The following is a 22,607-nucleotide window of genomic DNA, read 5'->3' as shown; positions in this document are numbered from 1 at the left end:
GTATTATTCCAGATCCAATTTCAATCCTACTCACAGGAGAAAATGCCCAGAGATTAGGAAGAGAAGTCCACACCAAAGTGTATTTTTAATAGCATACGGGCATGGTCAACAGACCCATCCTTGCAACAGCTATTTTAAAAAATAAAAATCTAAACACAAATGCATCATTCTAATTAGCATTCATACTAAGATGTGCATTACTGGAAATATTTGTTTAATTCACCAATACCAGTAGATATGATGTGCTGCATCATTTGTGCTCCATTATATCACAAGATATTGTGTATACACTTTTTAACATTGAAGTATAAATCCCGCTCATAAAATAAGGCATACTTAAAAACAACATGGTATCTACAGAGGTAACTGTGTATGCTTTCTTCTCATTCTGTTTCACTCGTCTAGGTATGATGAAAAAGAAAAATTGGTCCCAATTGAGGTTTGTGAACATTAGCTACCAGATGATGATGAAATAGATCAGATCATATCAGTTTGGAAGGGGTGGTGGGTTACACTGGGATTTTGGGGACTTTTCCTGAATGAGCTCTGCAGAAGCCATGAAAATAAAATATATATTTCTTGTGTCAGTGACACTGGTGTTCCCCTTCACCATCCCTATCCAGAAATGCCTCCATATTGCTACAATTTGTCCAAACTTAATTGTTTTCTGTAAGATTGTTCCTTCCAGTAAAGCTGCTATATTCTGTTTTAAATTATAGCTTTTTTCTACATTTTCACCAGTGTATGCATGCCAGAGAACAGCCGCATGGCAGAGGTACATACTTAGCATACGATATTAAACCAAAAAAGAAATACAAAAAATGAACCAGTGTATCCTACTGGCTGCTCTACGTCAAAAGCATTGCTTGGTCTTCTGATATAAAACACTACAGAAGTAATAGTAGCAGAAGTCTGTTCTGCTTCAAGTATTACCCCAACTTTAAATGTGACTTTCAAATTTTTGTGCAATTATTTTTGTAATTTAATGCAAATAAAAACATCAACACAACTAAACTAAGAAAAGAAACTGTATTTCTTCCACTGTAACACTGCACATGTGGTAAAAGCTTTAAGTTGAAACAGTTGTTTAATGGACGGATTTTTTTTTTAAAGTTAATATTAATGTGGTTTCTAGCCCAAACGCAATGTGTAGTGACAAAATATCAGACCACCGCAAAATGCAGTTACAAATATACACTGACAATTTCCTTCTTAAATATTAATGGCTCTTGAAATATCCATCAGATACTTTTACAAAACATTTCTATTTTAAGTCTAAGGATTTTTCTTAGTTTTGTCACAAGTAGTGCAAATACACTCCTTATTCTTAGGTCTTCCCAAGATATGGCTGGTTTTTGTGTGTGTGATTTCTGTTTGTGTTCTTCACTTAAGTGATACAGGGACACTGTAGTCATGAGGATGGAATGCAATGTTTGCTGTACTTTCTTGGAAAAAAAAAATTGAATCTACCTTTTTCACGTACAGCTGTAAAATTCTACAAATTAAAAAGTTCACACCAGATTACCTGATGCAAAAGTTATTGAGTCCCTGCTATGGGGGAACTGAGAAGATCCCCTGAAACCTTGAACTGTACAAGCAGTGTAACAGGTTTTTGTCCCCTCTCTACAGACTACAAGTATTCAGTTCTTGAATCGTGTTTGTTCACAAATGTGATTAAATTTCCTGAAATAAAAAAAACCAAAAAGTATTAAAATATAATAAAGTTCACAGAAGTCAGGCAACAAAAAACCAAAAGAGTCAGTATCTTTCATGAGGCATTTTAAATGTGAAACAGTTTAAAGCAGAACATTTACATGCTAACACACCTGTTTTTCAGAACCTGTTTAGATTGTACTCTACTACATCTGTCCTGTCTCACCCTTGTTAGTTTTATTATGCACACAGAAAACCTGTTATTAAAAGCATTCCTCTATACTTCTGCATACTTCAAACCCAGAAGGCAATTAAAACAGGAACCAGTGAATTAATTTTGCCCTGTGAGACATCAGTAATTTTCAGGAGACAGCATTACACAAGTCACTAGGAACTAGAATTAACTCAGCTAATAACACGTTTCAACACAAACAAGTTCTTCACTGGCTTAGAATCTTACTCTAGAAAGAAAAAATAATTTTTTCTCATTCTGTATTATTTAGGTTTTATGGGAATGGCAAGCCCATCTTACTGAATTAAACAGATAACACAATTTTGTACGAGGCACTTCTTTCCAATTCTAAAAACCATCTCACCATTCATTCTTTGTTCTTCTCTTACCTGGGTTATGCATCCCCTGATACATATCCAAAACAGGAGTTGGGGTGTTGAGCGTGTACATACATGTACATGTGGAAGAGATGATGCAAGAGAGACCTTGAATTTTCTCCCTCTTGATGAATTAGATCAAAGATTTGAAAGAAACCTTGCTCACAAAACCAAACTATTTAGCAAAACAATTTAGCTCAATAAAAAAACCTAACTGGATATCTAGAAGTGGTATGACAGGATTGTTTGCTTTTATGGATTTTAGGAACTAAGAGCAGCAGCCAGTAAAGTTCTAGGAACAGCTAATGCTTGGAAAAAAAAAAAAAAAAAAAAAGGGAGAATTAAAAAAGGAAAATAAACCCTGATTCATTTCCATTCTACATGGAATTATCCACCACAATATGAACAGAGATGACTGGGGAGTGCTTTGATACTGAAATAACTCTCTAACATTTCAAACCAAAATCTCCTCTAGTCCTGTAACAAGAAGTTGCAGATAGCAGTGGTGCTTTGAATTACATCCGCAACTGAAATGACAAATTATTTTTGAAAGTTATTGGTAAAACCCTCTGAATTTGTAAGAGACTGGGGATGAATACTTTACAAGTCTTTCTTATGATCTGCTTGCATGAGCTGTAAAGACTGGTTATTTTCAACCCATAGTACCTGCAATATTAAAGGAATTTTGCCAAGCCTGTATGTTCAATGCAGCATTAGAAAAGATACTGCAGAATCTACTATTCATTAAAGCAACTTCTCAATAAGGGGTAACAGCTCCTCTATCTTACATTGCACTGAGAATTTAGAGAATTATTCATAAAGGCAAGAAGGACTTTTCTACCCTCTCTGGAACCAGTTAGCTCTTAGGTAGATAATTTTTGTTTTGTTTTACAAGTCTTTAATATTTGCCTTACCACACATGCATCTTTTCCTAAGAATTAAATTGCATTGATTATCAGTGGCCTTGATTTTTTTTTTTTTAAATCAAGGACCTTGATTTATTGTGAATGGACATTTCTCATGAATGACCAGATACCAGGAGCCCATGTCCCCTAGACACACTAAAACACTTGAGAAATGCAGGGTTAATCTCTTTTCAGGCTCAGTGTTTAATTTTCACCATATGCTTGAACGCTTGGGTGTAAGACCTAGAAACTCCTCCAGAACCAGGAACTGCTAAACCACACTAGGTTCCTAATGTTACATGTTACAAACTTCTCTTTTTCTCTTATTGCAATTTATTCCCACTGATATTTATCCCTTCAAAATATGCTGCATTTTGCTAGAAGAGTCTCTCTTATAGTTTCAAACAGAAATCACACAGGTCTAATATATATATACACATGTATATATAATACAATATGTATATACAGTTTTTTTAAGAAGCACCCAGACATAAGCAAATGAGAAGCTGCTTCAGTGGGAGAAGAATAGGAATGAAGGGGGAGTTGCAGGTAGAAAACAAGACTCAAGAAGCATCAGTAATGAGTTACATCAGCTTACAAGTTCTAATGATGCCCTTCTAACATGCGTGAAGGTCTCATTTCAAAGTTGTGTTAGAAACAAAAATGACAAAAAAACCCCAAAGCTCACCCAATTTTGCTTATGCTGCAACAGACTCATGCAATTGGTGGTACTTCAAAGGCTGGGGGTTTTTGTTGGGTTTTTTTGGGGGGGGGGTTGTTTGGTTTTTTGTTTTTCAAAAAAGAAACAAAACCAAACCCACTTTATAAATCATATAACTTACATGGCATGATGTGCTTTGACCTGAGTTCGACAGTTGCGCCCCCAGTAGCAATCAGGACGTGATGTGACAGTCACTACAAAAAGAGCAAATTAAATGCTACATTTATTACAGAATTAATTAAATAAGGTGATTTAGATTATTAAGCCACTGCTTAAACCACTTAATGAGTGGTTACTCATCAGAGGAGGCTTATAGAGGACCAAGACATCCTGATTGTCAAGAAATGACTGTAAACTATATTGGTTCACCTTTTTAGAAACAAAGCAAACAGTGAAGGACAAAAACCACATTCTAAATATGAAGCTCACGCAGACTTATGATGAAAGGATTTGGTAATCAGTGCTGTCAACTAAAATTTTACCATTTAGTTTAATAGACATCCACTTGACAGTTTTAAGACTGTCTAGATGCATTTCCATATGAAAGAAAAATGTATTAATTTGGGTAGAGTTTGTTGGTTTTCCCCCACTTTTGCAAACATTATAACTGCTGTCCAGGAGGCTGTAACACTGAAATGAAAAGCAATAATAGGGAGAAACATGGTAGACTGTCTCCCGTTATGCACAGTAGCAGAAGAAGAGTTCTAAACTGTTAAAGACAGCGAAGCTGTTGCTAACAACAGGAACTAGACGGACAAAAGTAACATGTAAAAGTAGAGTGTTGGAAGAGCTTCTGTTCCCAACAGATTTGGGATTGAAGGAGGCACAGGTGCTTGCATGCTATTTTATACTAAAACTGTAAATGCAAACAGATTTAGAATTGATTTAGGAAAACATTCTTGTCCTTAGTTGAGAGCTACTAAAATGTGAAATTGTTCAGGAGGTGCACCATTTTATGTATTTAAATGGGAAAACTCCACTACAGCAACTAGTTCCTGTGATTGTATCTGGATTTTACTGACTTCCTCTTTTCACTATGCAGGTATATTTATTCTACAGATGACAAATCTGTAGAGAGAAAAGATTCCATTAGGGAGTCTGACAATAACTATATGCAAACTTAGCAGCTGACAAGTAAAGCAATCATCATAAGGTATTAGCCCTGCAAAGAGATTTGCACTGGGCTACATGAAGGTGCTAAAAAACTAAGGATACAAGGATAAAACTGACTTTAACTCTTTAAATGACTTTTCTTCCTTACTGTGCAAAGCAATTCCCACCTGGCAATTCAGCAACAGGAATATTCTGCCTGTACTGGTAGGCAAGTTCTCGAAAGCTGCGAAGGCCACAACAGTAGCAAAGCACTGTGTTCCCAGTAATTCTGTAATCTGGGGAAAAAAACAGTTCGTACATAATGTCAGCGCAAGGCTTGAGAAATCAGATTTAACACAAATGTCATGATGGCGCTGGTTACATACACAGAACTTCAAACCTCTTGATAGTATTACTGAGTTATATACAAAGAGTTACACATGGACAAAAATGAACATAACACATACCTGACAACATAAAAACTCCTCTTTGAAGAGCCAAGAGACTTTCGTTTAACATATTTTTCCATGTCAAACCCCTGGATGCCAGGTAATCCTGAAAGAGCAATTTCAATGTTCAATCTAGAAAAATCTCCAACATTAAAGAGTGACCAAGCCATTCTCCCTCGAATACTTTCAAATCTAGACCTAACTAGGTTTTCAAAATGGGCTGATGCCAATTACAAGTAAAAATAACCTTTAACTTAATTAGCATGATACTTCCAGATCATCAATAAAATTTTCCCCTCACTATCTTCTTTTTTTTTTTTTCAGAAGACTCTACCTTTGCCAAAAGAATGCAAATAGATGCATTTCAGTCACACTCTCATTTACCTTAAATCAAGTTTTCATCCAGTTTACCTAATTTAAATAACCCCATTACGATATGTGCAAAATATTTTCCACGTGACCTAGTGTGAAATTTAACTTGTCTGGGAAAAAATATTTAACAAGTCTTCTTTTCCTTGTATATTTTTAGTGAATTATTTTTCTCTTTAATTAATATTTTGCATGTTATACTTTAGACTGAAACTGGCTTCCCTAACAAATACTTCATACAAGTAAAATTATTTGATGATTTAAATGTGAATTTTACAGTATGTCTATCAGTTATTTAAACTAAAATTGAGAAGTTATATCTAGAATTTTTGCCTTCTTGGCACCTGTCAGACACACACATTGGAGAAATTAAACATCAGGATTGAATGAAAGTGATTTGTTGTTACTGCTGGTAATTTGGGTGGTACAGGAAGAGCTGATGCTAAATGGAATGCATCTCTAGAATACAATGGCGTCTTAAACAGAGACTGAAGGGGCCAAATTATCACCCTAAAATGCTTCCAGTCTAGACATAGTAACTACAACTTTGGTCCAGCTGAATGTTCGGGGCTTGTAAGGTTTGTCTTTTAGAATCAGGTTCTCCAAGTGACACAATGCTGACACTGTAACTGCCAGGCAGCACATCACTATCATTCATGAGTGAGTACTTCTTAAAATTTGTACATTTATTGTTCTGCATTATACATAATGATTTTTAAACATACCTTTAGGATATCTGACTCGTAGTGGTTGTTATTTAGGACTCCGTCTAAACACTTATCACCAAGGTTTATTTCTAATCAGAACAAGAAGAAGAAAAGTTACTATTTCCTCCTGCAACCCCATGGCCCTCACACATTTGTAGAAGATTATTCTGTTTCCTGAAATAACATGCTCATGAGATCACCAAGTAAATGACTGCATTCAACACATGCTAAAGCATGGGATATATAGCTCCCAGTGGCAAAGACAAGGCATTAAGATTTTACAATTTAATCTTTAGTCCACGAACACTACCACTAATCTGCACAAATTAACAGTGCTATTAAAGCATATTTCATTAGCTTCAAACTGCAGCCAAGTCATTTCAGCTGTTCCAATTTATTTCTAAAAGCATCTAAAACCTGGAGTTTCAGGAGTCTACATGTTTAAGAGGGTAAGTTTCTTTTCTAGTTAAGTTAATATCAGATGTTCAGTGCTCTTGCATTGATTTGTATGATTCTCTTACTAGGCTGAAATCCATTATGGTATGAAGACAAGAAGTTAAATCTCTCAAACTTAAGACACATAACACTCAAGAATTTTTTTATGTTTGTGATGGGAGGACGCAGCCTTCGTTTCTGTGCTACAAACTAATCTATTATATTTCTTAAATTATCTAAAGTTCAAGAGAGATAGACATTATTGCAAAGTGAGCAGGCTCATAAGAAATAGATTATTCCACAATACCACAGAATGGTGCCAAACAGCCAAAACATGCCATCCGAGTGCAGCCCCAGTATAAGTGACAGAAGGGTTGCAGACAAACTGTACCTGTAAAATAACAAAGAAAATCCCTATAAGGACCTGCACACAACAAATTCAATGGTTACTGTTCTTATAAATCAATAACAATACAGCCCTGATAAACATGGTTAAAAAACTTCTCAAAAACGTGGCTAAAAGTACAACTTTCTCATTTAAATACATTCTATAGAGGAATAATAAATTTTACAAAGGAAGAGTCTTTCATGCTGTCACTACTAGAGTCCAGATAAAGAATATTCAAATAAAGAACACTCTTCAAAGTAAACTTAAGTTTAATTAAAAATAAGAGGAGATTTAGTTCTGCAGTCAAGATTAAAAAAAAATAAAAAATAAAAAATAATAAAAAAAATTGTACACACATTGCTGAGGAGCAACATGAGGATTCTGTTCACGCTCTGCTCTTCGGTCAGGCATTGGCTGAAAGCAGCAAGTGCATATTACATGACTTCCTTGAGCAGGACACACATATTCTTGGACAGCTAGATAAGTTAAAAACAGGAAAGAAAGGTAGATTGAACAATGTACACAATTGCAATAATGAAAGTAACAAGCAAGCAATACCATTTTTTACAAAGATACTATAAAAGAACAGAAAAACAGCATTCAGATTTCTAAACTCGGTAGGTGTGTAAAATATTTCAGTGTGTAGAATGGCTTATCAGCAATCTATTACGGACAACCACAGAAAAACCATGGTCAAAACTCATGATATTTGCAAAGACACCTATGTGAAGTGGTGTGACTGTCACAGTACTATGACAGCGAGTTTGCTTCATTCATAACAGTTGTATGAGTTGTATTTTAGTATCACACTACTGAGAAGATTTCATGACACTGACCTGCAGGGAAGTTGGCTGACGTAGATGGCGCATCTCCCAGTGCTTGCATTCCTCCTGTTTCTGTCTCTTGGACTGTACCAGACAGAGTTGGAACAGAGTGTCTTCGATACCCTGGGCACTGCCTGCACACTATATATGGTTGACTGAAAGAAAAAATAAGGTCATAGGAAATCACACCCAACAAATGCAAGTATAACTCATATCCCTGTGCTAGACAGGGGTGGTCATACTTACAAAGCTGACATTTGGAATTTCTTAATCCAGTAACATATAGAAGTTTAAATAACTCAGTACCTGACAGCTGTGAAGACTGCTGTAGTTGTAACAGATAAAAGCTTTGGATTTTGTAGTATTCCCAAGGAGTTAAAAAAACCCAAACAAAACCCCACACAGAAAAAGAGTGGTGTGACTGGAAGCGAAATGAACAAGAGAGGAACAAAGCTGGAATAATTATCTATGGGAAGAGTTTTTCTGTTCCTCTCTAGATATACAGCAAAAAGTTGTCTGCTGTCAGAAGTAAAGAGGAGATATTTTGGTGCCTGGGAATCCCCAGGTCAAGCATCAGCTTCTTCAGTACCACATACCCAGTGAAAGCAGCATTCCAGACATGTAGGAAAGTACAGTCATTGCACCTACACTCATAGGGTCATGGACTGCTTTACCTCTTGACAAGATCTTATGCAGAAACCTGTTTTCTCTAAAGCAACAGCCAATTTATAATCAGAAAAGGTAATTTCACACATCTCACATAAAGCTGTTGCACAATTCATGATAGAATCATTGGTCATTAACTGAATCTTGCTGGACTTCTAGGAAGCTCTAATTTTAATTGGTTTTTATTGACTGCTCAAGGTTCAGTAGAATTGCCAAGATATTTATTGGTAAGAATGAGTTTACCTGAAAACAAAAATAAGATTTGTTCTGGCAATGATCGTGGAAACACTACCAGCTCAGTTTGTGGGTTTGTGCATTCAGACATAAGTAAATTTAATTCAGTGCACAATTTAAATAGATATACCTGATATCTGAAGATTCACTGTCTACATCTGACAATTCCAACAAATCTTCAGAACTTCCTTCCTCGTCTGAAAAAGATCTCCGCACCTTAGGTTGCAACATGTCTTGAGTAATTTTGTTTCTAGCATCCATGCTACGTACATCATCTTCATTACGACACTTATCTGGCATGAGAATCAAATTCAAATTTCAAGAGAAAAGAATAGCTCACATCCCTTATCTCTACCCTACTTTATTAACACAGTTATGATTATTGTGTTTTCATTTCTATAAAACTTACTTTTGGAAAAGAGTTCTAGAAGATGTTAGTTAAATTCCCTTCTGTGTTAATGGAAATGCAGTATCTGACAACTTAAGTTTTGCTTTCAAGAGGCCATGATCAAAGTTAATTAAATCCATATTCAGGTATATTTTTCAGAAGTATCTGAGTTTAGGCGGCCTAATCAGTCAGTGTCCCCTGTTTGATAAAACTGATATCCTTCTCATAGAAATTTAATAGACAACAGTGGCCTACCAGTACCTGAAGGGGGCCTACAAGAAAGCTGGGGAGGGACTTTTCATAAGGGCAGTTAATGACAAAACAAGGGGAAATGGGTTTAAGCTGAAAGAGTGAAGGTTTAGATTAGATATTAGGAAGAAGTTCTTCACTGTGAGGGTGGTCAGACACTGGAACAGGTTGCCCAGGGAAGTTGTAGATGCCCCCTCCCTGGAGGTGTTTAAGGCCAGGCTGGATGAGGCTTTGAGCAACCTGGTCTAGTGGAAGGTGTCCCTGCTGATGGCAGGGGGGTTGGAACTGGATGAGCTTTAAGGTCCCTTCCAACCCAAACCATTCTATGATTCTGTGATTCTATAACAGTCTGCACACACATCAATTACGCAGCTAACGTGTGAAATACATCAGATTCTGTTAAACGCTGTTCAACTTACCTGGATGTTGAATCAGATAAGCTTCCACTAAGTTGTTCAATATGTGATTTTTACAAATACGTTCTACTGGACAACGACAAGTTGGACATAGAGAAGATCTTTCCATCCATCCTGAGTAGCAGGCAGCACAAAAAGTATGCATACAAGGCTGCAAGCTGGAAGACACAAACATGAAAACAATGAAAGAAATGGAGCCAAACCACAAATCTCTCATTTTTCAGATACATTCATAACACTCAAAAAACTCTTTAGCATTGATTTGACTATATAAATGGGGGCTGGGGCAGGGGGTAAGGGACTCAGAAGGTCTTGTGAAAACCCAAAGTATCCTGGCGTCCTCAAGCAGTTATCACTGAACTTCATATATTGTTATGATAGCTTTTGTCAATCATACATACCTTACACAGTCATGCAGCAGTTCTTGGCAGATAATGCAAGTTAATGTTTCTTCCATCTTATCTGGTTTCACATTTGACGTTTTTGCATCTTCAGAGCCAATTTTAATGATGCATTCACTTGGAGTTGCTGGTGGAATATTTGGACAAGCATCTTCATCTACAAAGACAGAAGATTACACAGTATGTAGTTTTTGAAGCTTTTTTAAATTATTTTTTTAAGTGTTAAAAAACCACCTGAAAGATATACACCAATTCACTGTTCACTGGCAATGGTCCCACTAAAGGTTCTTGCTTTACACATAACAGCTTCTGCTACTGAAGACATTACTTTCACTGGAGCAGAAATCAAGTCAATAAGAAGCAAGAAACAAATTGAAGAAGGACTGATGACAGCTGACCTGACTCAATGTGAGGCAGGGGGGAATAAGGGAGTTTTGCTTTTCTGATTTAATGCAATATTAAAACATAAAATTACATTGAGAAGAGGAAAAAAGTTATCTATCACCTACTAACATAACCTTTCAAGACCTTCTAGGTTTGATATGCATGCATTTTGAACTTTTTTCATATTAATAAAGAAAAATTAACACAGATCCTTATGTTTCTGTTAATCTCACTAGGCTTCTATGAAAAATGGATATAGCTTTAAGTTTCTAATTAAGTTTTTTAAACTAACTTTCAACAATAATATTACAATAAAAGAGTGAAGGGTAGGTTGCACAATACTGTAATTTACTAGCCTTCTTTTAGTTTCTTCTTAGCAGGTTCCAAATCTTCTTCCTCCTCCCCTGTTCTTTGAGAATCCGATTCTGCTTTTAATTTCTTAGGGATTTCTGAAGTGACTGCAGAATTTTCAGTATTCACAGCCAGCTTTTCACGTTCATCATGCAGTGCTCTTACACACACAGGTTCTAAGATGGGGAAAGCAGGCACAGGAGTGAAAACTGAGGATTGTGATCCTGCAAGATAAAAACGGAAACATGAACATAGCTGCATACAGATACGGGACACGTGAAAACAACAGGTACTTGAACACTGAGGATGCACACACATCAATCGAAACATCCAAATAGGAAAGAGGGGAACAAAAATGTAAAGTCTTCATAACTATTGTATATGCAGTCTGAGCCAATCTGACTAATTGGAAGACCTGGGGGAAAACAAGCTATTAGTTGTGTAATCCTACTTCAAATCCCCATTCCTTTTTAAGTTGCAGAGTATTTATTCATAAGACTATTATTCACACCAGGTCTTTCTGACAAAAATGCCAGGCAGAGGATTTATGCAATGTTGATGTAACAGGTCAGGATCACAGCGGAGGGCAAAGCTTTGTTTTCATAGGAGTAAGTTTAAAAAGTTCAATGAACTGTTGACAAATGCCATTTTCTACATAGCTGTTCTTGCTACAATTCTAAGAGTTAAGCAGCACTGCGGTATTACACTTGCCAACATAATGCAGGATCCTGGACTAGGGATCCGTGTGGTATATTTTGGCATTAGAGGTCTACACAAGGGAAAGGGGACTGGTGACTGCCAGCAGTAACAGTGACCATTAGGGAAGTTTATCAGTGACTCCACGAGCACAAGCACTCATACCTACTTGCTTGGGTATATGAGCCACATAGATTTGCTAAGTTTTCACCAGTGCTCCACTACAAAACCATACTGCAAAGAGAGAACAGTTTGGGATTTACGTGCATTTTCTGCCCCTCTGAGCACAAGCAATTCTCACAATTGCCTTACTCATCCACCAGGGTACACCTGCCTGCTCACAGAGAGAAAGTTAAAATGCACATATCCACCTGGTACTTTCACTAGAACTTAACAAAGCAAATGCTAAAGACTCAGACAGGAGTAAGAGATTAATCTGTTAAAATTAAAAACTGGAGTAACAGTTGATGGGATATCAAACTTTGAATACTTGACACAATTCTTACCAGATGTAGAAGGATTATCCTGCTGAACAGATGCAGACTCAATAAGAGAGGTAGAAGAAGCATTAAAGAGGTTAGATGTAGAAGTAGATGGCTGTGGTTCCTCATAGCAAGACTGAGTAGCTGACGGTGATGAGGTAATTTGGGTCTCATCATTACTTCTTCCTGTATTTGAGGTATCTTTGGTCACATGGCATTGGTTTTCTACATTAACTTCTACAGTTGGAAGGGGGGAAAGGAAAGAAAAAGATCTGTGTGACAGTCACCACATCATGGCTTCAAAATTCCAAGGAATCAAACTCTCTCAAGAGGGTTATATTAGTCATTGGAGCTTAGCTCCTCTTCATGGATCTTGAATTACTTCCTTACCTACTGGTTCTTGAGTTGCATCATGTTTTGTGTTTAAGGATTCATAAAGATAAGCAACATCTGAAAGAGATAAAAAATATTGATCAGAATCTTTAAACAAAAATTCACTAACCTTAATCTCACATAAACAACTTCTATTCACAAATGGCTGCTTCCTCAAAGTGTCTGATAATGGAAGAGGCAAATCAGGGGTCACCTCTACAGTACAATGTTAATACTCCTACTTAGAAGGCAATTAGGAACAGCACAGCAAGATCTTTTCTTCTCAGGAAACCAGGCAGAGCAGCTTTTGTGTGATGTTTAACTTGTGCCAGCCAAGGAACCAGAGGCTTAATAATTTCTTAAACATAAAATTTGTTCTGTGTCAGAACGAATTGTATTTTTACTGATACTTCAATGACAGTTCTTTGAAGCAGCTTATTATTTCTGAGCTCACTTTTCAACTTCTTAAATCAATTTTATTTCATTTCTTCATGAGATACATGAACTATCAAAAATACAGATTAAGACATGCCATAAATTTCATCCAGAAACTAATTTACTATCTATTAATAAAACTAACTGGATAATATCCCTTTCTTCTCCATCCTACTTCAATCTAATACAGTTCCAAAAATTCCCCTAACATTCTACTTTTTTTCCACCTCTAGCCACCTAAAAGCAAGTAAGACTTTCTTAGTTTGTAGCAATCCCTTTTCCCATCAATGGATTGGAAGAGTTTTGTCTCCTTCAGAACTACTCAGAATAGACATACCAAATCTAAATTCTCTCTCTGTCTTTGAAAATGGAGAAGCTGAAAAAGCAAAACTGGAGGCTTGGTAATTCAAATACTTTTTAACCCAAACAGAAACTGGTGATTCAGCTCATTACAAAGTACCTGGAAAACTTGCATAAGTGATTTCTTCCAAGTAGCATCAACTGCAATAGTGTCATCTTAGAAAGGATTTGTGAGACAAACAAGCCATACAGACAGACAAATCTAGCTTATCACTGCTTCTTTTAATATTTACATTGGCACAAATCTGTCTGATCTGTCTGTACATAAATTAACAGCAACTTCATAAAGGAAGTATTCCAGTAGTGAGTATGTATATATCTAGAATTTTTTAGATTAATAGTTCATACGTCTATTACTGTATGAAAATTGTAAATACAGTCTTGTATTTTACATTAAATATCATGCTATAAACATATCTAATACTGTGTTTATCTAATATCTAATACTACAACCTCCCATCACCCAGTACATCGAATTATCTTCACAATAACAGGAGAGCTTATGGCCATAGAAAAGTCTGTCTGTTCACCCTGAAGTTCCACTTCAGAGCTATCAAATATGGTAATGAGAATTAACATTTAAAATGCCTCTTTCATCTAAAGTGTTTTCCAGAAAGTGAGTGCTCTCTACTAAAATTTAAATATTACATACTTCACACTTAAAAGCAGAATTGCATGCTAATAGACAAAGCAATCAGCTGGGGTACAGCAATACATATGTAAAAACAGAGACTGTCCATTCCCTTTCTCCCCCCAACTCTTTTATCAAAGTTGAACCCCATCTATTATTTCATAATAATGAGCAATTAAATTATTTCTGTAAATCTCTTCAGTCAGTGCTGGATTTAATGACCCTGTGTAACTGAATGAAAGGAAATGGTACAAAATGGAAAAGTATGAAATGAAAATTCTGCTGCCTCAACAGTTACTTCCTAAATCATTTAAGAACATCTTTAAGACAGATGCCAACACAGATCATTAATGAAATCTTTTATTAATTTCATTGCACTGCAAAAACTAAGCATTTACACCTAAACCTTGGTCCCTGACTTCTACCCAGTTAACACATGAGAGAACATTACTTCCTGCCCCAAAATAGCTTGATTTATTTTTGTATTTTATTTTTCATTAAAAACCCTATGTAATTTCAATTGCACCATACTGAAAAGAATTCCTGAGAACTATGGGCACATGAGGCATGATTCCTCCTTAAGGCCACACAAATATTTTTCCAGGTTTACTAAGTCTACTTGCACTAGAGAGCTTTCCCCACTTCTCCCCCATTTTGCCTCTTCTCTGTTTAAAAAAACACCCAAAATGAACACAAAACAAAACAAAAAGCTTTTGCAGCCTTTTCTTCTGGTGCCAAAAATTGCCTCAACGTGATATATAAAGTATTACTAACTACCCCAGCAATATGACTTCTAAAAGAAGCACTGGGCGTGTCATCAGGACCTCATTAGTTACCATCTCATGCATTAGTTCTTCCAAAACTACTTCTAGGCACATTTCAATTTCAGACAGTTGCTCAGACTTGTCCCTGTAAAAACTAGCATGACCTCTTCTACAGAGACTTGTTTTTAAACATTAGTAAATTACCTGTCTTACAATTGAGTAACTCTGTTTTAATTGTACTGATATTTCTTTTCTCTCATGACTAAAAAAATTACTAAGCATGCTACTTAAAAAATATAATTTTCTTACTGTTCTCTGGCTCATTTTTTCTGTAAACAACATAGATCACATCTCCAGTCTGTAAAGGGTATGTCTGCTTCTTCACCACTTTCAGTTTATTAATTACTGTTCCATTAGTACTGTAAAGAGAAAGAAAAGATAACATAAATGTTTTCATAATTACATAGGAGAAGGAAGGGAAAACACAAGATACTTTTAATGAAGAAAAACTATTGGCTCTCAAAAAACAAAGTAAACCAGAATAATAAAAAAAAAAAAGGTCCAGAAACAAATGAAAAATTTGTCCCAAAGACAGAAGTGCAAAGCTATGAGGACTTCAAAGCTCGTTTGCAGCTAGAAAAACTATTGGCTCTCAAAAAACAAAGTAACCCAGAATTTAAAAAAAAAAGGTCCAGAAACAAATGAAAAACTTGTCCCAAAGACAGAAGTGCAAAGCTACGAGGACTACAAAGCTCGTATGCATCTCCTGGTAAAGAGATGGTAGCTGACAGACAGATAGACAGAGAAAAGATTCCTGACATTTGGCCAATGTCTCAAAATAATTAATTATTGTTTCTGTACAATAATAAACACTCTTTAAGTATAAAACAGGAAAGGGCAATAGGAGTTCTATTCAAAAGGTTCCAGGTTACGTTTTACAATTAAAACTGGGAATCTCCTAAGATGTTCCGCAATAAAGGAGCTTTCCCTGTACAGTCAGGGATGTTATGTTATTTTTCTCCCATCTTGCTTCAAATAGTAAAAAAACTAAAATTCCAAGGTTAATTAGACTGTTTGCAGCTCAAAATCAAGAAGTTAGTAAGGTGGAAAACCGGTTATACATACTTAAAAGACAAGTTGGAATTAATTATTTTGATATTTATAAGAACTCCAAGACTCATGGAAGAAATTAAACTGAGGAAGAGGAAAATGCAGATCTTTGCTGATTAATGGAGATATCTCTGCTCCTTCACTATGCCTGATGTTTCATACACAAGGTATCAGTGTTTTATAACTGAGTCAAGTTACTGGAGTATTGAATAATTCCAGCTCAGTTGCAATAAGCCTCTTTCAGGGCTGCAGCATTATAAAATTTCAGACTTCTGCCATTCAAAATCTCAGCAACTAGAACCAAACATAGAACAGAAAATCTGCTGTGTGGGACAACAGCAAACCTCTGCTGCCACCTCCTGGAGGCCACCACTCATGCCCAGGACAACACAGCCTTCCTCAAACAGAACAGCTTCTCTCTAGGGGAGAGGGATGGTTATTTAGAAACAAGCACCTTTCCTTCTCATTGTTTTTTTCTTTTACAAAGCAACCTGGAAAAATCTCTTGTCATTTAGTAACGTGAACAGAGAAAGAAAACTAGAACTTTGTAAGGTTGGCCTTTTGGGACACAAATTCAAAAACACTACATTAAAAAGGAAAAGCAAACCCTTTTGATTCACCGCAGCAAGTATTGATCAAGGTACCAGTTCTTACTCTTACCTCTGCAACTGCTTTTACTGTCTACATGGTTGAATCAACTAATCCAACATAAACAAGATACAAAAAATAAAAATGCTACTTTAAACATCAAGAAACAAAGAAAAAAATCTTTGGATTACATCAATATTTGTGCTGTTAAAAGAATCTTCAAGCTGCTTCTGTAAGCAAGAGAACTATTTCTTATTTTAAGCTTGCCTTTTTACCTCAGGCATACAGATGTTGACTAGCCTGAAAGACATAAGCACCAAAGAACCAGCAAAACAGAGACATCACTAAAAGAATGACAACGTTTGGCAATTAAGAGGAAAAAACTGCACCTTTTTCAATTGTCAAAGAAACAGTAAAGCTTACAACAGTCCCTGAAACCTGTCACAGGTCCTTTAACAAAACTAGGAAACATTAAGTTTTACCTCCTTAGTTTTCCAGATGGCAAAACAAAGCATGAATCTCCCATCTGCCATAAGTGGTTTAGACCTTTTGTAATAAAACAGCTAAACTCAAGTAACAATAATTATCTCTTACTGAGTTTTAGCTTCTACAGGCAATTCCTAGTCCCAATATTTCACTAAACATAAGGAAAAAATGTCACAACAATGTTTTTTATGAATTTGCTCTGTCATGACTGCCAAGTTCCAAGATTTTTATGAAAAACATTGTCTCAAGTGAGGTATTCTCAGAAAAAAAAAATAACCACACATCTAGTAACCACTCATGCTTGATCTCACAAGGCAAGCTGCAGAAATACCCAAGACTAATTGTCAAACTGACTACAAATAGACAAGTCTTTTCAGTGCTGTGCAGTTGTACTGACTTCAACAAGAGCTGACAAATTCTTTGGCATCCATGGACTGAAATTAAGTCAGAATAAACTGATACCACTTAACACAGAAAACCTTAAGCTTTCCTTAAATATGTTAGCAAAGTGAACTAGTTGTATTTATACCTCAGCCAGTAATCAAAGGGAAAAAATAACCAACTACCCCAGATAATTGTTTCATTTCCAGTTTCAGGCTTTAGCATGAGGCACTTCACAGATATGGTGACACATTGGATAAATGTGGTGGGTATTTTTTAACCAGCTGCACATGATAAATTATGACATTTGTACATTCCTCTGATGTTTCAAATTAAAGTAAGGTCCCCATAAAATAAGTAGAAAGTACAATGAGAATCCCAAATATGAAAGCCATTCATTAGGACTTCATATTGAATTGTTACCAACTGGCTGTGTAACTTCTGAGGTGGAAAAGAAAAATGGTACTATCAGATATAAATTGTCTGCATTGTGAAACAATGTCACAAAAGGTCCCAATGTCACTTTTTTAAAGAGTATAAGAAAAAAAGTCAGGCCTTGACTCAATTCCAACGTGGTTGATGACTCTACAGTTTGATTAATTACCTCTACTTCCCAGTCTTGGTTATTGTGCAGAACTGATGTGAACAGCTACATTTCTCCCAGAACAGGCTTACTTTTGAAGCAGGTGAATGACCTATGTGTTGTAAGATACTTTGGTATCCTTCTGAGAAAAATGCCGGTCTTACTTTTTAATAGTTAACTAGCATCCACCCAGGAAAAGAATATAATTTATAGTAAAACTTCTAGCTTAACAGTTTAGAAATTATCTGCTACTTAAATACATATTAGCCTGAACACACTGTAATGAGTTTTGAATTCTAGTAAGTTACAGAAACTCTCCTGTACTGTGTCAGTCTCCATTCTTTTAATGTTCAAATAGTTTAGACTGGTAGGGTGAGAATTTAGTAGCAGGAAGGACACCAGCACAAACTGAAGGAGGTCCTTAAAAAAATTACTTTAGTTGCCTTTAAAATTTCTGTTTCAAACTGGAGACTCTTACAATTGCTTTTACTTAAGGCAAGCCAACTACTGCCTCCATTGTGTTAGGTCAGCCTGTATAATTTGTTTTCTTTCAAGCAGTATAAAGCAACTAGTGCATAGTTTGGAAAATAAAGCAGAAACATACCCCAAAAAGGGCGAGTCCGTGAATATTTTATTGTACTATTTGCTAACTCTTGGCTTTTGTTACTTCCAAACTTCTATTTACTCAATAATTTTGAGTTCTCTACAAATTTCCCTTAACCTGCAAATTTATGATAAATCTTTCCAAGGTAGATCCAAGAACTCATTATGCTACCAAGGAGATAAAAACCAATGTTGGCTGTCTACATATATTTGATGATATTCTTTGGTTTAGCTACAATACAGAAACAAAGTCCACTCAGTTCAACTGTGACACACTAGTTGCCTCCTTCAATGCATTCCTCTTGACCAGAAAAATCTGAGCTTGACCACAGCGATGTTTCAAAAATATTTTCCACTTCAGAGAAGAAATAGCTGATGTTGCAGTATTTTTCTGGGATGCTGGGCATCTGTATTTCCAACTGAAACATTCAAAAATCTTTCAGCCTGCTTAATTTTTTTGAGTTCATCTGGTATTCAGCATAAACACTGGAAGACCCAGAAGAACTGATAGTCTTCTGCAAGCAGTCATACCAACCTGTTTAGTCTCTTGATTCAGCAAACAGTAACCACATTTCATAGCAGCTCACAGGCAAGCAGAACACATAAAGGATCTTACTCTCTTTTGTTAGATACACAGAAGTGTAACATGCATAAGCAGTTAACTGGTAGTACTCCATACCTGCAGACTTTCCATTATACTACCACTGTAACAAGCCCCACCTTTCCATTAATATATCATATAGACAATTAACTTTAATTTGGCTTTGCTAGTTTTCCGCTGGCTGCACCTTCTGCCCCGGGCAGGTGTGGGGTGTAGGGTTTCATGAATGTTTCTGCATCATTCACAACTCCTTTAGCATGTATTTTCATGACGTTGGTCTAAGCCACTTCCACCAGCTACAGACAACTGAAACTAGGGATTTGTCTCTCAAAGAGGCAAATGTGGCCTGACTTGATGTTTGAAACGTCTTGAAATTTGGCAGAGCATTGGAGAGTGACAGTTATAAGCCATTTCCTAGACATCCTAGCTAGGTCTGCTATTTCTTCCTAAAATTTAGCATTCCATCCCACAGCTTGCAGGAGTATAAGCCCTCCAGGGACCTATCTGGGGACCTGGCCCATTTATCTTCTCTAGCACAATGTAGAAGTGGAAAGGAAATACACCCCCATCAAACTTGCAGATGACACCAAAGCGGGGACAGAGCTCGGCTGCCATTCAGAGGCGCTCAGGCAGGCTGGAGGAACGGGCTGACAGGGATGTCATGACATTCAACAAAGACAAATCCTAAGTCCTGCACCTGGGATGGAATAACCACTTACAACAGTACAAGCTACAGACCAACCAGCGAGGGTTCTTGGTGAATCTTATGACTAAGCATATGATCACACACTGCGGACTTACGTCTAGGTTTAAGTCAGCAGCACGCCCTAGCAGTGATGAAGGCCTACAGCACACTTGGCTGTACTAACAGGGGTGTAGTCAGAAACTCAAATGAAGTGATTATTATTCCCCTTTACTTGGAACTCATTAGTCCACATCTAAAATACTACATCTAGTTTTTGGTCACCTAGTACAAAGAAGGCCTTGATAAAATGAAGCACTCCAGCAGAGCTGACTGTCAATGCAACTCCAGTCAAATGCACTGACCATGTAAATATCTAGAAGTGAGTTCTTCACTCTGAAAAAACCTCTTCTCAATATCAACATAGCTACTAATTGATCAAGAGACAGAAAAGGAACAGAGGTGCAAAAATTCTGCTGAAAGAAAAATGTCACCTAAAGCTCATACATTCTGCCACTGCCTCCAGAAAATGTGCATCCCATTCAATTACAGTTCAAACTTTTTTCAAAGTATCATTGGAGGGATTTTTGTCAAAAGCTCAGCAGGTATTTGATACTAACCCTGAGCTACCAGAACAGATGTTCAATCTCATTCTGGTATTTTGGAACAGGGATTTGGCATGATACACTTCAAAACCTCAAATGTGAAATTTCCTCTTTATATATGTACATCAATATATTTTGAAGTGTCTTCTTCATCTTTGGGTAAAATGGCTTCAAGACATGAAAAATAGGGGGAGCTGGCAGAAAAGTATTATTTGTTTCTTTACTGACTGCAATAACCTGGCAGAAAAAGAATGTGGTTTACAGCAGTATTTTAAAATGTCACAGAGTTCTTGAAATGTAATAAACGAGAAGGTTTCTGCAATCTTAGACAAAAAATCCTGTCAAAAATGAAGATGAACATTTGAAGAGGGTTATAATCTCCTCCTCAGAAATACCCTTCCATTCAAATTCCCACTTCAAATTTTATAAAGAAAACTAGAAAACCAACTAAAATCCATTGGAAACCACCCACAGCCCCTGCAGTGCTATTTGTACACCCACAGTAGCTTTAGAACTCTACAGGAAATAGCTCACCAGTATAGCAAGTTCACTGGCCTTCAGTGTGTGAAGAAGTATGTAATTAACTTTATATACTAAAAGTAGTTCCACTAAATTAATTTAGCTTTTTAACAGCAGTTCCAGTGAGGTATGTGCTTAAATCCTTCTACATTAAGGGCCTTACATCTCATACCCCTAATTTAACACAGAAACACCCAGAAAAGAAAATAATCATTCAGGTTAAACAAAAGAAAATAAAAATGAAATATCAACAGTAGAAATCTAGCAAACAACTTTTATTATTAAATTAGATAGAATAGGCTCTAATCTTTCTGACACGCCCACCACAACTGCTAGACTACTACAGTACCTATGGGATATAGACTACTGATATTTTGAACACCAGGAAGATGTATAACAAGTACAGATTTTTACTCCACAACTATTTCATGCTTTGAGATCACCACTGCAGATATTTTCTTTCCTACACGAGTACTTGAAATGAGGCACACTGATGCTTAGAACTTTTAAAAATGCTGGAAGCACTTTTTTCAAAAGTCTAAAGAAATATGTTACAGAACTATTACACCAACAGTATTTTTCATCCAATAGACTGTTATTCTTGTAGAGGAAAAAAAATATTTATAAGGAATAAAAAAACCCCCAAACCTAGATGTAAAAGCAGGAAAAAAGAGAAACAAAAAAGAGAATGAGTTACTATTGATGCCCAGAGTAACATACAAGATTTTACTTCACAGACTAAGAGAAGGAGTAAAAGTTCACAGAAGAACCAACCTTGTATCTTCCAATGACACTTGACCAGATTCTTCATCCACTATAATTTTACAGTGATCTCCAGACACCAACTTGTTTCCAGGGAAAGATAAATCACAACCTTAAAAAGACAGCAGATTTTCCAGTGTGCTTAAAAATACACATTACACAGACAGATCAGCATGCTACATGGCTATAAATGCACAACAAACTGATTCACGTGCATCTGCAATGGTTCAAAATGTCAACTGGCATATAGGCAGCAGCACAGTCTAGTATGTGAAACTTAAATACAAGCAGTGAGATAGCTCCACGTGCTGATATAAGCTTATTTCAACCATTTCATACAGGTTTAGTTCCCTTCCCCCCCCAGTTCTAGCCCTTACAGATGGAAATCAAATCACAATTACTCTGTTGTACAGTGGTTCAATGTAAATTCTAGAGGCATACATCACAGAGCACCCAACTCTTTTTCCACATCATTGTACAACTGTTTCATCGGATTCAACCTGCTTCATCCCAGTGTTTCCGGAGTAAGTAGTAGGAATGAACAGCTGATAAATAAGAGAGTATCACTGTTCTATGTTCAAGTCTTTTTCTTTTGTCTGTTTTTAAACAGAAAAAAATTTCCTCATCTCTGTTGACAGCACTATTACATTAATAAAGCTGAAGAGAGATTAAAAAACCAAGACTAAGATTTAGGGATATGCAGAAG

General features: G+C 36.3%; 1 protein-coding gene across 2 annotated transcripts in view; it reads right to left on the bottom strand.

Annotated features, from left to right (window-relative positions):
- Positions 1 to 1,389: 1,389 nt before the first annotated feature.
- CHFR (checkpoint with forkhead and ring finger domains) overlaps positions 1,390 to 22,607 on the bottom strand; it is a 22,770-nt gene continuing 1,552 nt past the window's right edge. The window contains exons 2-17 of one of the 2 annotated variants that reach the window (XM_010166542.2): positions 21,914 to 22,013; positions 15,291 to 15,400; positions 12,810 to 12,869; positions 12,444 to 12,662; positions 11,247 to 11,465; positions 10,507 to 10,663; positions 10,109 to 10,263; positions 9,183 to 9,345; positions 8,165 to 8,307; positions 7,685 to 7,804; positions 7,248 to 7,331; positions 6,524 to 6,594; positions 5,448 to 5,535; positions 5,169 to 5,276; positions 4,010 to 4,082; positions 1,390 to 1,683 (exon numbers count right to left, since the gene is read on the bottom strand). In XM_010166542.2, the coding sequence (XP_010164844.1) occupies positions 1,641 to 1,683; positions 4,010 to 4,082; positions 5,169 to 5,276; positions 5,448 to 5,535; positions 6,524 to 6,594; positions 7,248 to 7,331; positions 7,685 to 7,804; positions 8,165 to 8,307; positions 9,183 to 9,345; positions 10,109 to 10,263; positions 10,507 to 10,663; positions 11,247 to 11,465; positions 12,444 to 12,662; positions 12,810 to 12,869; positions 15,291 to 15,400; positions 21,914 to 22,013 (1,913 nt within the window). In that variant the 3' untranslated portion in view covers positions 1,390 to 1,640. The remainder of the gene's footprint in view (positions 1,684 to 4,009; positions 4,083 to 5,168; positions 5,277 to 5,447; positions 5,536 to 6,523; positions 6,595 to 7,247; positions 7,332 to 7,684; positions 7,805 to 8,164; positions 8,308 to 9,182; positions 9,346 to 10,108; positions 10,264 to 10,506; positions 10,664 to 11,246; positions 11,466 to 12,443; positions 12,663 to 12,809; positions 12,870 to 15,290; positions 15,401 to 21,913; positions 22,014 to 22,607) is intronic. The other variant, XM_010166543.2, reaches the window with a different exon arrangement.

Source organism: Antrostomus carolinensis, unplaced genomic scaffold (genome assembly GCF_000700745.2).
Source record: "Antrostomus carolinensis isolate BGI_N321 unplaced genomic scaffold, ASM70074v2 scaffold40004, whole genome shotgun sequence".
NCBI lineage: Eukaryota > Metazoa > Chordata > Aves > Caprimulgiformes > Caprimulgidae > Antrostomus > Antrostomus carolinensis.
This window is presented reverse-complemented; position numbering and strand designations above follow the sequence as displayed.